General features: G+C 53.6%; 1 protein-coding gene and 1 non-coding gene across 2 annotated transcripts; both read left to right on the top strand.

Annotated features, from left to right (window-relative positions):
* The first annotated feature begins 1,852 nt into the window (after nt 1-1,852).
* kpnb1 (karyopherin (importin) beta 1) lies at nt 1,853-11,923 on the top strand. The gene is made up of 22 exons (XM_006805255.3): nt 1,853-2,174; nt 3,008-3,066; nt 4,978-5,160; nt 5,237-5,437; nt 5,514-5,666; nt 5,755-5,814; nt 5,888-5,977; nt 6,064-6,174; nt 6,264-6,365; nt 6,453-6,677; nt 6,748-6,939; nt 7,130-7,260; nt 7,552-7,699; nt 7,881-7,952; nt 8,025-8,169; nt 8,273-8,355; nt 8,495-8,602; nt 9,099-9,242; nt 9,440-9,545; nt 9,825-9,939; nt 10,316-10,477; nt 10,577-11,923. Coding segments are annotated over exons 1-22 (2,631 nt in total). The 5' UTR covers nt 1,853-2,134; the 3' UTR covers nt 10,578-11,923.
* Nucleotides 9,626-9,763, top strand: LOC118455351 (small nucleolar RNA SNORA79). The gene has a single exon (XR_004844119.1). It is a non-coding gene; the product is annotated as a small nucleolar RNA SNORA79 (small nucleolar RNA).
* Nucleotides 11,924-12,302: the final 379 nt, after the last annotated feature.

Raw genomic sequence — 12,302 nt, forward strand, 5'->3', positions numbered from 1 at the left:
ATGGGTTTGTTTTTCAGCTGCGTGTCTTTATTCAGACAGACCTGCGTCACTTCACCTGCGCTCACCTGGCCGTGGCCTCTCTCCTCTAATTATATATTTAAAACATGTAATTATGAAGCACTTAAGTCCTAAAACTGATCAACACGGAGTCAGACACACAATCATAAATGTGTCAGTATGAATGTCTGCAGCTGTTTTTAGTAAAAATCTCTGAAAGTCGAGGAGTGACACCCAGCCTCTCTCTCATATATATATATAAAATTTAAAAGCAGAATATTCTAAATATCCTGTCACTGACTGGAGCAGATCGGGATCAACACAGGTTTTCTGGGTTTCCGGCTCATGCTCGAGTTCTCCAACATCGTGGAAGAATGTGTGACTCAGGTGTGATCTGTAGCCCTCCTCACCAGAGCCATGTCTACAACTCTGAGATGATGATGGAGATGCTCGAGGCTTCGAGGCAGGACCGACTAACGACAAGAGTCCGATCTTTCCTTCAGCAGCACTTCCTGCCTCTGCGTGTTTGACCTGAACGATCACTTTCTGGTTCAGGCCTCACCACCTCCTCACAGCTTGGCCTCCCACCAGAGATGAGGAGCGGGGAGTCTAGGCAGCAGAAAATAAAGTGAGCTCTCCTTTAATGGAGGCCACAGGCAGGAGGACGGAGGAGGAGCTTGAAGATCGAAAGGCTTTGACGACGTGAGAAGCTGCTGACAGAACTGCTGACTTCCTGTAATTGCTTTTATACAGCGCTTTTATGTGACGTCATTGTTTATGTTTTTGTGTTTGGTGTCTTCTTCCTGTTTCACGTCAGTCTGTGGACAGAAAACATGACACAGGCCTGCAGCAGGTTCACCGACACACTCACAGACACGTGAATCCAGCACCAACCAGCAGCTGGAGCGCAGAGCAGCTACAAGTACAAGTACTTAGTTACTTGCACGAGAGACTCCGTACGCCGAAAAGATCCGAGAGGCGCGTGCTGCTGCTGCGTTCCTGTGTAGCTCGGAATCCACAGCGCCTAGAGCTTTTATTCAGTTCGTGTTGTTCAGGGTTACATTAAAAGGGATCTTTGAAGAAAGATCCCTTTCTTTTAAGAAAGAAAACGTTTTCAGCTGAGCAAACGTTAACACAATGACTGCACTCAGCGTACTTTTTCCTCCAAACGTCTCATTTTGTCAGCTTTGGGCTCCATCCACCTCCCATCGGGAGGAGGCCCTGGGGCAGACCCAGGACACTCTGCAGAGATTATATGATGGCCTGAGAACGCCGGTGTTCCTCCGGATAAACTGGGAAGAGGGAAGTCTGGGCCTCTCTGCTTAGGCTGCAACCCCGCTCTGCATAAACGGAAAAGACTGGATGGATGGGTTCTATTGGGGGGGAAGGCTGGAGCCTATCCCAGCTACCAATTTAATTTAATGGAAAGGTATTTATAACACTAACAGCTGTTCAGCTGCATTTTAAAAGAAAATATTTTCAACTACATGAATAAATACATAAAAAAATAAACTGTGTGATTCAAACTGCAGCAAAAATGTAATCATTCTTTTAGTGTTTTAATAACGAACATTAAAAACTAAATAGAATAAGATATTCTGTATTTGTATAGTTTAAAAGTGATGTAATGATATCTATATTTTCAGTCATCAACTCCTGCTCCTTTTCATGCATGGATGCAGTGTTGTTTTAATTGAAAGGAAGGTTTGTGTGTAGGAAATTAATTACTGTTGCACCATGTGTGAAACAAAAATTAAATTAAATTAAATCTCAGTGTACTGAGACAGGATGATATGGTGTCCGGCGGTCCCTGAAGGCAGCACGTTTTTGGCGTCACTGCGTGATATCCCTCCGCGGGAGAGAAGCGCGCAGCCCTTTCCCTCCCTGTAGCACAGGATGCGAACGGGCGGCGGTGAAGCGACGAGACGTGACTCTGCGCCGACGCTGTCAACATTTCCCGCAACATCCGAGTAAAAATACGCCGAACGAAGACCGGGGAACCTCCGCCACCCGTATCACCGACTGAACCCGTCCTGTGCCTGACAACGACCGAGCTCCGTGGAAGAAATATAATCCGCTGTGGGCGCTGCGCGGCAACCGAAAGTGTCGGACTGAAGAGAGGCAGCCGGGGGAAGGAATGGAGCTCATCACGATTCTCGAAAAAACCGTCTCTCCGGGTGAGTCCCTGCACCATGGAGCGCACACAGCCGGCGGCCCGGGCCCGATGCCGAACCCCGGGCCGGGGAGTGCGGTGTTTGCGAGACGGCGGGCTGCCCGGAGCACCGGGGAAAGTTGGAAGCAGGGAGGAGGGAAACCATGCTAGCTCACTGTGCTAACCCGTTAGCGTTACGGCCTGACGCCGCTGGTGACTTAGCACTCTACCGGGCGTTTAAGCACACTTTACTGGCATTGGTAACCCTTTAGCCTGTCGACGGGAAACTAGAAGACGCTGTCATATCGCCATCACGCGGATTCGGGCCCGCATAGGCCGTAATGCCGGCTGTGTGTCCCCGATCAGAAGCCGCGACCCTGCCCATGCCCGGGTTAGCCGTTAGCTTCTTCGCTAGCTCGGGCCATTCAAACTGTCGGCCGCTTTCTCGGTGTGTTCTCCTGGGTAACGCCGCTTTAGAGTCGCTGCGGGCACACGCGAGCGCCCTGGTTGTGAGTTGACCTCTGCTCCGCTGCTTTAAGCGCAGTTGGCGCAGTTTTAGCGGCTCCGCTGTTTGCACATAAAACTTCATGCGTGTCTCTGGAAACGTGTCGGCTAGCGTTAGCCTGCTAGCACAGTGCAGGTGGCTAGCGCGCATGTTGCAGGGTCGGTGTGCTTCTCGGTACCACCGATGGCTCTCACCGGGGCGGGAGTTAAACTTTCTGACTCTGAGGTGAATCATTAGTGCGGGACATCCACCCCGGGGCCGGGTGCTTGTGTGTGAACGTCCGGTGAACACGTTTAACCACCGTGCGTTAGCCCGTCCGCTAACCAGCCCCCTCCTCTCTCCTCTGTCCGCAGACCGGAATGAGCTGGAGGCGGCGCAGAAGTTTCTGGAGCAGGCGGCCATAGAGAACCTGGTGAGTATGGAGGGAGAAGCAGCTGGAGCTCAGGCTGCTGCAGGAGAGGAGCGGACAGGGACCGAGGACTGCTGGATCCCGCCGGCTTTTCCTCCTTCCTCCTCCCCTTCCGCCCTCTGCACTGGCACACACGCACACACACACTCACATATGTGTCACAGCCTCCATTGGCTCCTGATATGACCGTGCCAGGGTCTGCATGCTTCAGCCACTTCAAGGTCTTCATCAGAGGGCGAAGGTGATGCTCCCACATTTCTACATACCCTTTGTGTGGTCCTGACCTTTGACCTTGCCCTCACATACTATTTAAGTACAGATGCTAACTTCAACCAGAACAGGAAGTGGTTCATAGCGAGTATAAATGTGTATGTTGAGCGAGTATATCTCTGTAAACGGGCTGTCTCTGCTGGTCACATGACTGCAGCTTTCTGTGACCAGGTGTGGCCGGCAGGTGTGAGCAGGTGGGTCTCTGTGAAACATCAGTGTGAGGGTCACAGCTGTTCCAGGGTTTCTGTGAGGAGGCTGTCTCCACGGGTCGCTCTTCTTGACTGTGTGCTCAGGTTTGACTGATATTCTGCAGTGAGGGCGGGGCTTGATGAGTCAGGTGTTGCGGTTACGTGGCTTACTTGTTACTCAGGGAAATGTTTAAATGTGTTGACAGATGTGGTGACTGGCATGTAGAACTCCAACTAAAAGGTGCAGGTGGTGGGGGAGTCGGGGTAGGGCCGGTGGGGTTTGCAGTAAAGCCGCCACGGGGCTGTGGCGGTGTAGTTTGTGACCATGTGGGCGCTGTTGTCACGCGTCACTGGGAGACCAGGTGAGCCATCCTGAGCAGCAGGTTCACCTGAGGAAATGTTTCTTCCTGTTTATACACACAGACACTCCATGTGATCGTCAGCTGCGTGAGGTGATGTCATCGTCGGCGGGAACCAATAAAATCAAAGATGACTTTCTGTAGTTTATTTTGTAGTTTTTGCTGCGTCAGGAAGATAAATATCAGACTCTGTGCTCAAATGATCTCGGTGTTAGAGACAAAGGTAAGAACAGTCACCGTTTATCTCGCAGTTATAAATGAAGCCCCGCCCCTTCGCTTTACAGTGTGTTGACAATAAAACCATAAACTCGGCAGCGTGTAACCCGACCATAACTCCTGCCAGACGCCGCCATCACGGCCAGAAAGTCCACTGATCTGATATTTAAAACTGACTGTTCAAATCCAGATGTTTCTGCTGGATCATGGTTTCTGCACGCACGCACACACACAGTGCTGCTGTGGTCGTCTGCTCGCTGCAGAGAAACAGTTAGTTGTCTGTCCAGAGAAGAATTAAAGTTCTGATTGGAGCTGATCGAGGGCACCTGGACACCTGCTGATGGCGTGATGCTGATGGCGTCCTGCAGACAGAAGAAACGTAGTTGGCAGTTCTTTGCTGTTTGCCTCTGTCTGCGTGTGCTACTGCCACCTTCTGGCAGGAGGAGCACGCTGCGTCTTGTCAGGTGTGAGGGGAAAAGTATTTTAGTCCAAGAATATCTTCGGTCTGCTCTCTTCTCTGGTCTGACGTTAGTTGTAGCTCGCCGTCCTTCAGCCTGAAGCAGAGCGAGCGATCAAATCACTAAGTCTGTTTAATGCTCCGCCCAGCAAACTGACTTAATGTTGACAAGCTAAAGTAAAACTTGTTTCCAGGTCGGCGACCGATCTCTCGGTTCCTGTTAGTGCTTCCTGTCTGTGATCGTACCTGCCGCCGCCTTGTTCACACCTGAAACCAGAGACGAAGAGGAGCTGAGTGTTTCAGCTCCAGTAAAAATCCCGGCGCCGTAGCTTCTGGACGAAGCTTCCTTCACTCTCACTGTTTCACCGTAACTCCACCCAGATGTTTGACGCTCATCATGTGACCTTTGCTCCTCCTCCTTCAGCCCACATTCCTGGTGGAGTTGTCCAAAGTGTTGGCGAACCCGGGGAACACTCAGGTGGCTCGAGTTGCTGCCGGTCTGCAGGTGAAGAACTCGCTGACATCCAAAGACCCCGATGTCAAGGCGCAGTACCAGCAGAGATGGCTGGCCATCGACATCAACGCTCGCCGCGAGATCAAGAACTACGTAAGGGCCGAGCAAACCCCGCTCGCCGTCCGCCACCGCCTCCGCCTGTCTAACGGTTCCCGTGTGTCTCCGGCAGGTTCTACAGACGCTGGGCACGGAGACGTACCGGCCCAGCTCGGCCTCGCAGTGCGTCGCCGGCATCGCCTGCGCCGAGATTCCCGTGAACCAGTGGCCCGAGCTGATCCCGCAGCTCGTCGCCAACGTCACCGACCCGTCGAGCACGGAACACATGAAGGAGTCCACGCTGGAGGCCATCGGCTACATCTGCCAGGACATCGTGAGTCACGGCGAGCGCGTTAAAGCACGCCACCTGTTGTTACCCAAGTGTTCGCTCACCCAGCTGTTTCCCGCAGGACCCGGAGCAGCTGCAGGAGAACGCCAACCAGATCCTGACCGCCATCATCCAGGGCATGAGGAAGGAGGAGCCCAGCAACAACGTGAAGCTGGCCGCCACCAACGCGCTGCTCAACTCGCTCGAGTTCACTAAAGCCAACTTCGACAAGGACGTACGTTTGTTTCTCCTGACTCCTCCCCCTTTTAACGTAACTTTATTTGCAGGTTTTCACGCTGACAAATGTGCACTTCCTGTTTCAGACGGAGCGACACTTCATCATGCAGGTCGTCTGTGAAGCCACGCAGTGTCCCGACACCAGAGTGAGTAACGCCAGCGTGATGCCCGTGACCTTTGACCCCTCACATGCACTCACCTGCTGCTCTGCTGTTTCAGGTGCGCGTGGCGGCGCTGCAGAACCTGGTGAAGATCATGTCTCTGTATTATCAGTACATGGAGACGTACATGGGCCCCGCCCTGTTCGCGGTAAGAACCACAAACCTTTATTTAAACCCGACAGTCGGTCGGCGTCGTCTCAGCGGCGCTGCTACTCTCGTCACTTCCTGTTTCAGATCACCATCGAGGCGATGAAGAGCGACATTGATGAGGTGGCGCTGCAGGGCATCGAGTTCTGGTCCAACGTCTGTGACGAGGAGATGGATCTGGCCATCGAGGCCTCAGAGGTCAGTGTGGCGCTTCCTTTAACCAACAGGAAGTTGTTGTTTTTACTTCCTGTTTGTTCACGGTTCGCTCTCTTTCTGTCCAATCGCAGGCCTCGGAGCAGGGACGCCCCCCCGAGCACACCAGTAAGTTCTACGCCAAAGGTGCGCTGCAGTACCTGGTCCCCATCCTCACCCAGACCCTCACCAAGCAGGTAGCTCACCTGTCGGCGCCTCAGCCCGTTTACCCGTCTGTGGCTTAGAGTCCACGTGTTTAGCTCCGCCTTCTCCTCTTCCTGCAGGACGAGAACGATGACGACGACGACTGGAACCCGTGTAAGGCGGCCGGCGTGTGCCTGATGCTGCTCGCCACCTGTTGCGAGGACGACGTGGTTCCCCACGTGCTGCCCTTCATCAAAGAGAACATCAAACATCCCGACTGGCGTTACCGCGACGCCTCCGTCATGGCCTTCGGCTCCATCTTGGAGGGACCCGAGCTGAACCAGCTCAAGCCGCTCGTCATACAGGTGAGACGCGGCTCGCCCAGTCTCTGTCGCACGAATCCCTCTGTGTGCTAAACTCCGCCCCCTCCTGCAGGCGATGCCCACCCTGATCGAGCTGATGAAGGACCCGAGCGTGGTGGTGAGGGACACCACGGCGTGGACGGTGGGCAGGATCTGCGAGCTGCTGCCCGAAGCTGCCATCAACGAGGTCTACCTGGCCCCCCTGCTGCAGTGCCTGATCGAGGGCCTGGGGGCGGAGCCTAGAGTGGCCTCCAACGTCTGCTGGGTGAGTGGCCGCTCCACGCTGGGCGTCACGTGGCCTTCGAGAGAGCGCTGTCGAACGAACACGACATTTAAAATCAGTTTGAATAAAGTCGCTCCGTCTGCGATCGGTGATGTCATCGCCACAAACTCAACACCTGAGGTCACCTCGTTCTTCTTCGGTGTAAACCTTACCCTGTCGTCTCCTCCCTCAGGCCTTTTCGTCTCTCGCAGAGGCGGCGTACGAAGCCACGGACGCCGCCGAGGACCAGGAGGAGCCGAACACCTACTGCCTGTCCTCGTCCTTCGAGATCATCGTGCAGAAGCTTCTGGAGACCACAGACAGGTATGACGATGTCACGTGTCGCCAGTCAGTCTGTGCCTCTGAAGTCACGACCGCAGCCTGATGGCGCTGCGACCACTTCCTGGTTTCAGAGCGCATAAAGAGCTGCAGACGGCTTCCTGTCGGCCCTCCGATCGTGTCACGGCTGCTGTTTCACTTTAAAATGTCGAGTTAAGCGCTTAAATGATGATGTCATCACAGAGGTTTCTGTGATGGCGTCGACGTTTGTGGGCGGGGCTCGACAGCTGAATGCGCTCGGTACTCATGTCTGATTGGTCTGTTCCCGTCTCTCAGGCCCGATGGTCACCAGAACAACCTGCGCTCTGCGGCGTACGAGGCTCTGATGGAGATCGTGAAGAACAGCGCCAAGGACTGCTACCCCGCCGTGCAGAAAACCACGCTGGTCATCATGGAGCGGCTGCAGCAGGTCCTGCAAATGGAGGTGAGGGCGCCGTCTTAGGGGCGGAGCGATATCAATGGCGCTGTGAGCGGATCTCAAAGTCATTCAAGAGAAAAAACAGAGCGGAAATAAACTAAAAACAGGAAGTCAATTTTGAGCAGACTAGGCAGCTTTTAATTTGAAAAGGCACTGGCTTCACGTCTCTTAACTTCCTGTCTTCCAGTCTCACATCCAGAGCACCTCAGATCGGATCCAGTTCAACGACCTGCAGTCGCTGCTGTGCGCCACGCTGCAGGTGAGACACCTGAGCCTTTCTGTGCTCGTGCTCTTATTATGGCGGTTCTGAGCGTTTCCTGTGTGTGTGCAGAACGTCCTGCGTAAAGTGCAGCATCAGGATGCCCTGCAGATCTCAGACGTGGTGATGGCGTCCCTGCTGAGGATGTTTCAGAGCACCGCCGGCTCCGGAGGCGTGCAGGAGGACGCGCTGATGGCCGTGTCCACGCTCGTCGAAGGTACGCCGCAGTTACTTGAGTAACTACACGGCGAGGGCAGTGACGTGTTGTGTTCAGGGGGCGCGGCTCTCCACGTGTCTCACTCTGCGTGTTTCTCCTGCAGTTCTGGGCAGCGACTTCCAGAAATACATGGAGGCCTTTAAGCCGTTCCTCGCCATCGGACTGAAGAACTACGCAGAGTATCAGGTAGGACTCACAGCTGATCACCACTTCCTGTTTCACAGTCGCGGAGGAGGAGTTGCAGCTCTGATGTCATCACAGTGTTGATGTTATTTTATTACTAATGTTACACGTCAATGATGATGTCATTGACGTGTTGCTGCAGGTGTGTCTGGCGGCCGTGGGTCTCGTGTGCGACCTGTGCAGAGCGCTGATGTCCAACATCCTGCCGTACTGCGACGAGATCATGCAGCTGCTGCTGGAGAACCTCGGGGTGAGGAGGGGGCGGAGCTCGTCTGTGTCTGCTGTTACTGCACCACACTGACCGTGACGTGAAAACCACGTTTGTCTGAGACTTCCTCTCTCATCACTTCCTCTAGTTTTTCTGCACATGCTCAGTGGCTGGAGCACTTCCTGTGTGGGCCACAGCGCCGTTAGCTGGCTGCTCTGATATCAGTGAAGCTGTAGAAATTCAGTTTCAACCTTTGACCCCACACATTAGCTCCAGTCGGCCCCTCACAGGGTCCAGATATTCTGACCCACAGTCACATGATGATCCAGGTGTGCCGAGCAGCACCTGTCCACAGGTGTGGATTATTGATTATTAATGGCCTATTGATCCCAGACTTCTCCTTCCTCTGGTTCTGTTTGATCACCTGATGGACATTTAACAGCTGCCGTGCTGCTCACCTGTCTGACCCTCACCTGTCTGACCCTCACCTGTCTGACCCTCTCAGGTGTGCAGATGTTAAACGTTGCTCTGTTTACAGAACGAGAATGTGCACCGGTCGGTGAAGCCTCAGATCCTCTCTGCGTTTGGCGACATCGCTTTGGCCATCGGGGGCGAGTTCAAGAAGTACCTGGACATCGTCCTGGACACCCTGCAGCAGGCATCGCAGGCTCAGGTGGACAAGGTAAAGCCCCGCCCCCTCACAGATGTCTGAACAGACACTTAAAAACGCTCAGCTTAGATTCAGACGTCTGTGATGAAAACTCATGCACCACGCTGACCGTGATGTAAAACCAACCACGCGTATCTGAGACCTCTGACCTCACAGATTTACTTCCTGTCTGTCCGAGTTCACCTGACACACCTGAACCTGTGTTTCAGACGGACTACGACATGGTGGACTACCTGAACGAGCTGAGGGAGGGCTGCCTGGAGGCTTACACCGGCATCATCCAGGGCCTGAAGGGAGACCAGGAGAACGTCCACCGTAAGGACACACACGGACAGTCCGTCCTCGGGCGTCTGGGGCTAACGGTTATCGCTGTGATCACATGACCACAGCTCCAGCGACGTCAGTTCCTCTTCCTGCTTGCAGTCAGCAGGAGGCTTTAGTGACGTCGCAGACAGACGTGGGTCCTTTTCACCCGGGAAGCTTCAGGCTGCCGCCGAACTCACAGCTTCCTGGTTTTGCGGGACCCAACAAATAAAACAACTTCCTGTTTGCTTTACTTGCTGTCTCACCCTCGTCTCCTCTCCACCCCTGCAGCCGACGTGATGCTGGTGCAGCCTCGGGTGGAGTTCATCCTCTCCTTCATCCACCACATCGCCGAAGACGAGGACCACTCTGACGGCGTGGTGGCCAACGCTGCCGGACTCATCGGGTAAGCAGGGGGCGGAGCTGAAGCTCGACCATGTTGGTCCAACATGGAGATCTTATCAGGAGGTCACAGCCAATCAGAGGGTTCCTTTACCCCAGAACACTTCATGCTCAGATCAGATATCACAGAGCAGCTTTTATGGTTTTATTTTGAAGGAGCTAAACTTCCTGTGGTCTGCACCACAGCTGATCAGTGAGGGTCACATGGTTCAAAGTCTAAGGCGTTGTGGTCGGTGAAGAGAAATCATGCACCACGCTGATGGCGTGATGGAAAACAAACCGCATCCTCTGAGACCAGCACGGTTACCCTGGCGATGCTCCAGCGTGAGAGCTCAGATTCTTTTCACATTAAAAGTTTGTTTGACGTGTGTGTCCCGTAGTGACCTGTGCACAGCATTTGGCAAAGATGTGATGAAGCTGGTGGAGGTTCGCCCGCTCATCAACGACCTGCTGACGGAAGGCCGGCGCTCCAAAACCACCAAGACCAAGACGCTCGCCACCTGGGCCACCAAGGAGCTCCGCAAGCTGAAGAGCCAGGCCTGGTGAGGGTGGAGCCATGCTGCGACGCTTCCCGTGGCTTCTCTGCTCCACTTCCTCTCTAACCCTCCCCCCTCCCCCTCCTCTCTCTGTGTCTCCTGCAGATGGCGGGTGTCGTGTCAGGGCGAGATGAGACTTCGGATGACATCACTGAGGACAAATCGGCCGCTGGATTAAATCTTCTGTGTTTGTCGGCGTTTCGCTAGAAGCAGCAGAAGAAGAGATGAGTGTCTGTGTGTGAGCGCGAGAGAGAGACGTGTGAGCGAGCGAGAGATGATGACATCACACCACCTTCAGTTCCTGCAGGCGATGACCCCGCCCCCTCCCCCTCCCCTCTTGGATGGCCTGTGGACTGGACTGTGACTCCTCCCCCTTAAAGAAACCCCCTCTCCTTCCACTCCTCCCCCGCCTCTGCCCGCGATCCGCCTCTTTCGCTGTAGCTGGGCTCTCCTATGACATCGTGATGATGTCACCGACCTGCCGCCGCCACCCCCCCGCTCAGGGGGAGGGGGAGGAGGGGAACTGTGTGGAATCAGCTGATCGAGTGACTGCGTGGACTACTTCTTCTGTGGAAAACTGGATTTTTGTTGCTCTTACGTTTCTTCTTCTGAGCACTAAACATGGCGGCGGAGCTGTGAGGGACGGACGCCTCCGCCCGCTCGGTCTCCTCCAAACAACGGCAGCACTAAATTCCTTCAAAATAAAAGCCGAAACGATGCTGAGAGGAACGAGTGCCAAATGGGAATAGTTTAGCCCGGGCGTGAGCGAGTGCCGCGAGCTGCCTCGGGTTTCCTCGCCGCCGCGCCTGCTTTGGGAACGGGTCACTCACCTTTTTGCTTGTTAAGATTTCAGATGATTGAAGACGTTTGTATGAGGTTCTATTTTTCCATTGCTATGATGAAAATAAAGTTAAAGTGATACAAAACATTCCCCGAGCTCTTCTGTGCTTTCGCTCTTCTTCTCGGACTCCTGGACTCAAACGTTTGGACTCTGCTGATTGGACGCTGAGCTCTGGCTGCCTCCCGCTGTTGGTTTGTTTACTCGACGCTACAAAGAACCATGATTTTTGTTTTTTGGAACTCACTTTATGGCTTGTTCAGTAGCAGTAAGGCGGTCGCTCCTCGCTACCGGGTGACTTCCTGTTGGGACGGTTTTAAGAAAAACAACAAAAAACCCAACAATGACACGAAGCTTAAACGCTGCAGAGCGCGCTCAGTGCCGCCTCTACGGCCGGAGAGCTTTGCTTTCAGTTGGTAAATATGGTCACTGAAAGCAAAGTGGCTCTGGCCTCGGAGGCTTTTATTTTGTAGAGGCGCGGCAGCTGTAGGGAGGAAGCACTTCCTGTGTTGACATGAACCTGAAACTTTTATTTCTGAATTGTGAATCATTTGAAGCCGATCTGCTTTTTCTTTCATATTCAACTTTAGTGAACTAATAAAGTCTATATTGTACTGACCGTCTGCTGCTTCTTCACGCCGCTACTGCTTCCTGCTGGAGTCTGACAAAATAAAAGCCTCTCACTGCTCTCCCTCAGGGCTCAACCAAGTCAAATCCTGATGCGATGGGTGAAGCAGTGTGTGGTGTCACATGACCTCATGAGTGTTTTATTTTATCTGCTTTGCCTCAAAACACAAACGCTCTTCCTCTGCACCAGACTGCATTCACAAAACTCCTGATTTTACCTGAGTACAGGTGAGCTGCGACTTTTGTTTAAAACATTAAAGTACAACACTGAGGATTCAGGTCCCAGCGGTGCTCAGACGTGCTGCTAAAGGCTGGCGCAACCTCTGCAGCAGTGCTATAAAATCAACATGAAAAGCTATTGTAAAG

The sequence above is a fragment of the Neolamprologus brichardi genome, chromosome 4, assembly GCF_056152115.1.
Source record: "Neolamprologus brichardi isolate AB-2024 chromosome 4, ASM5615211v1, whole genome shotgun sequence".
NCBI lineage: Eukaryota > Metazoa > Chordata > Actinopteri > Cichliformes > Cichlidae > Neolamprologus > Neolamprologus brichardi.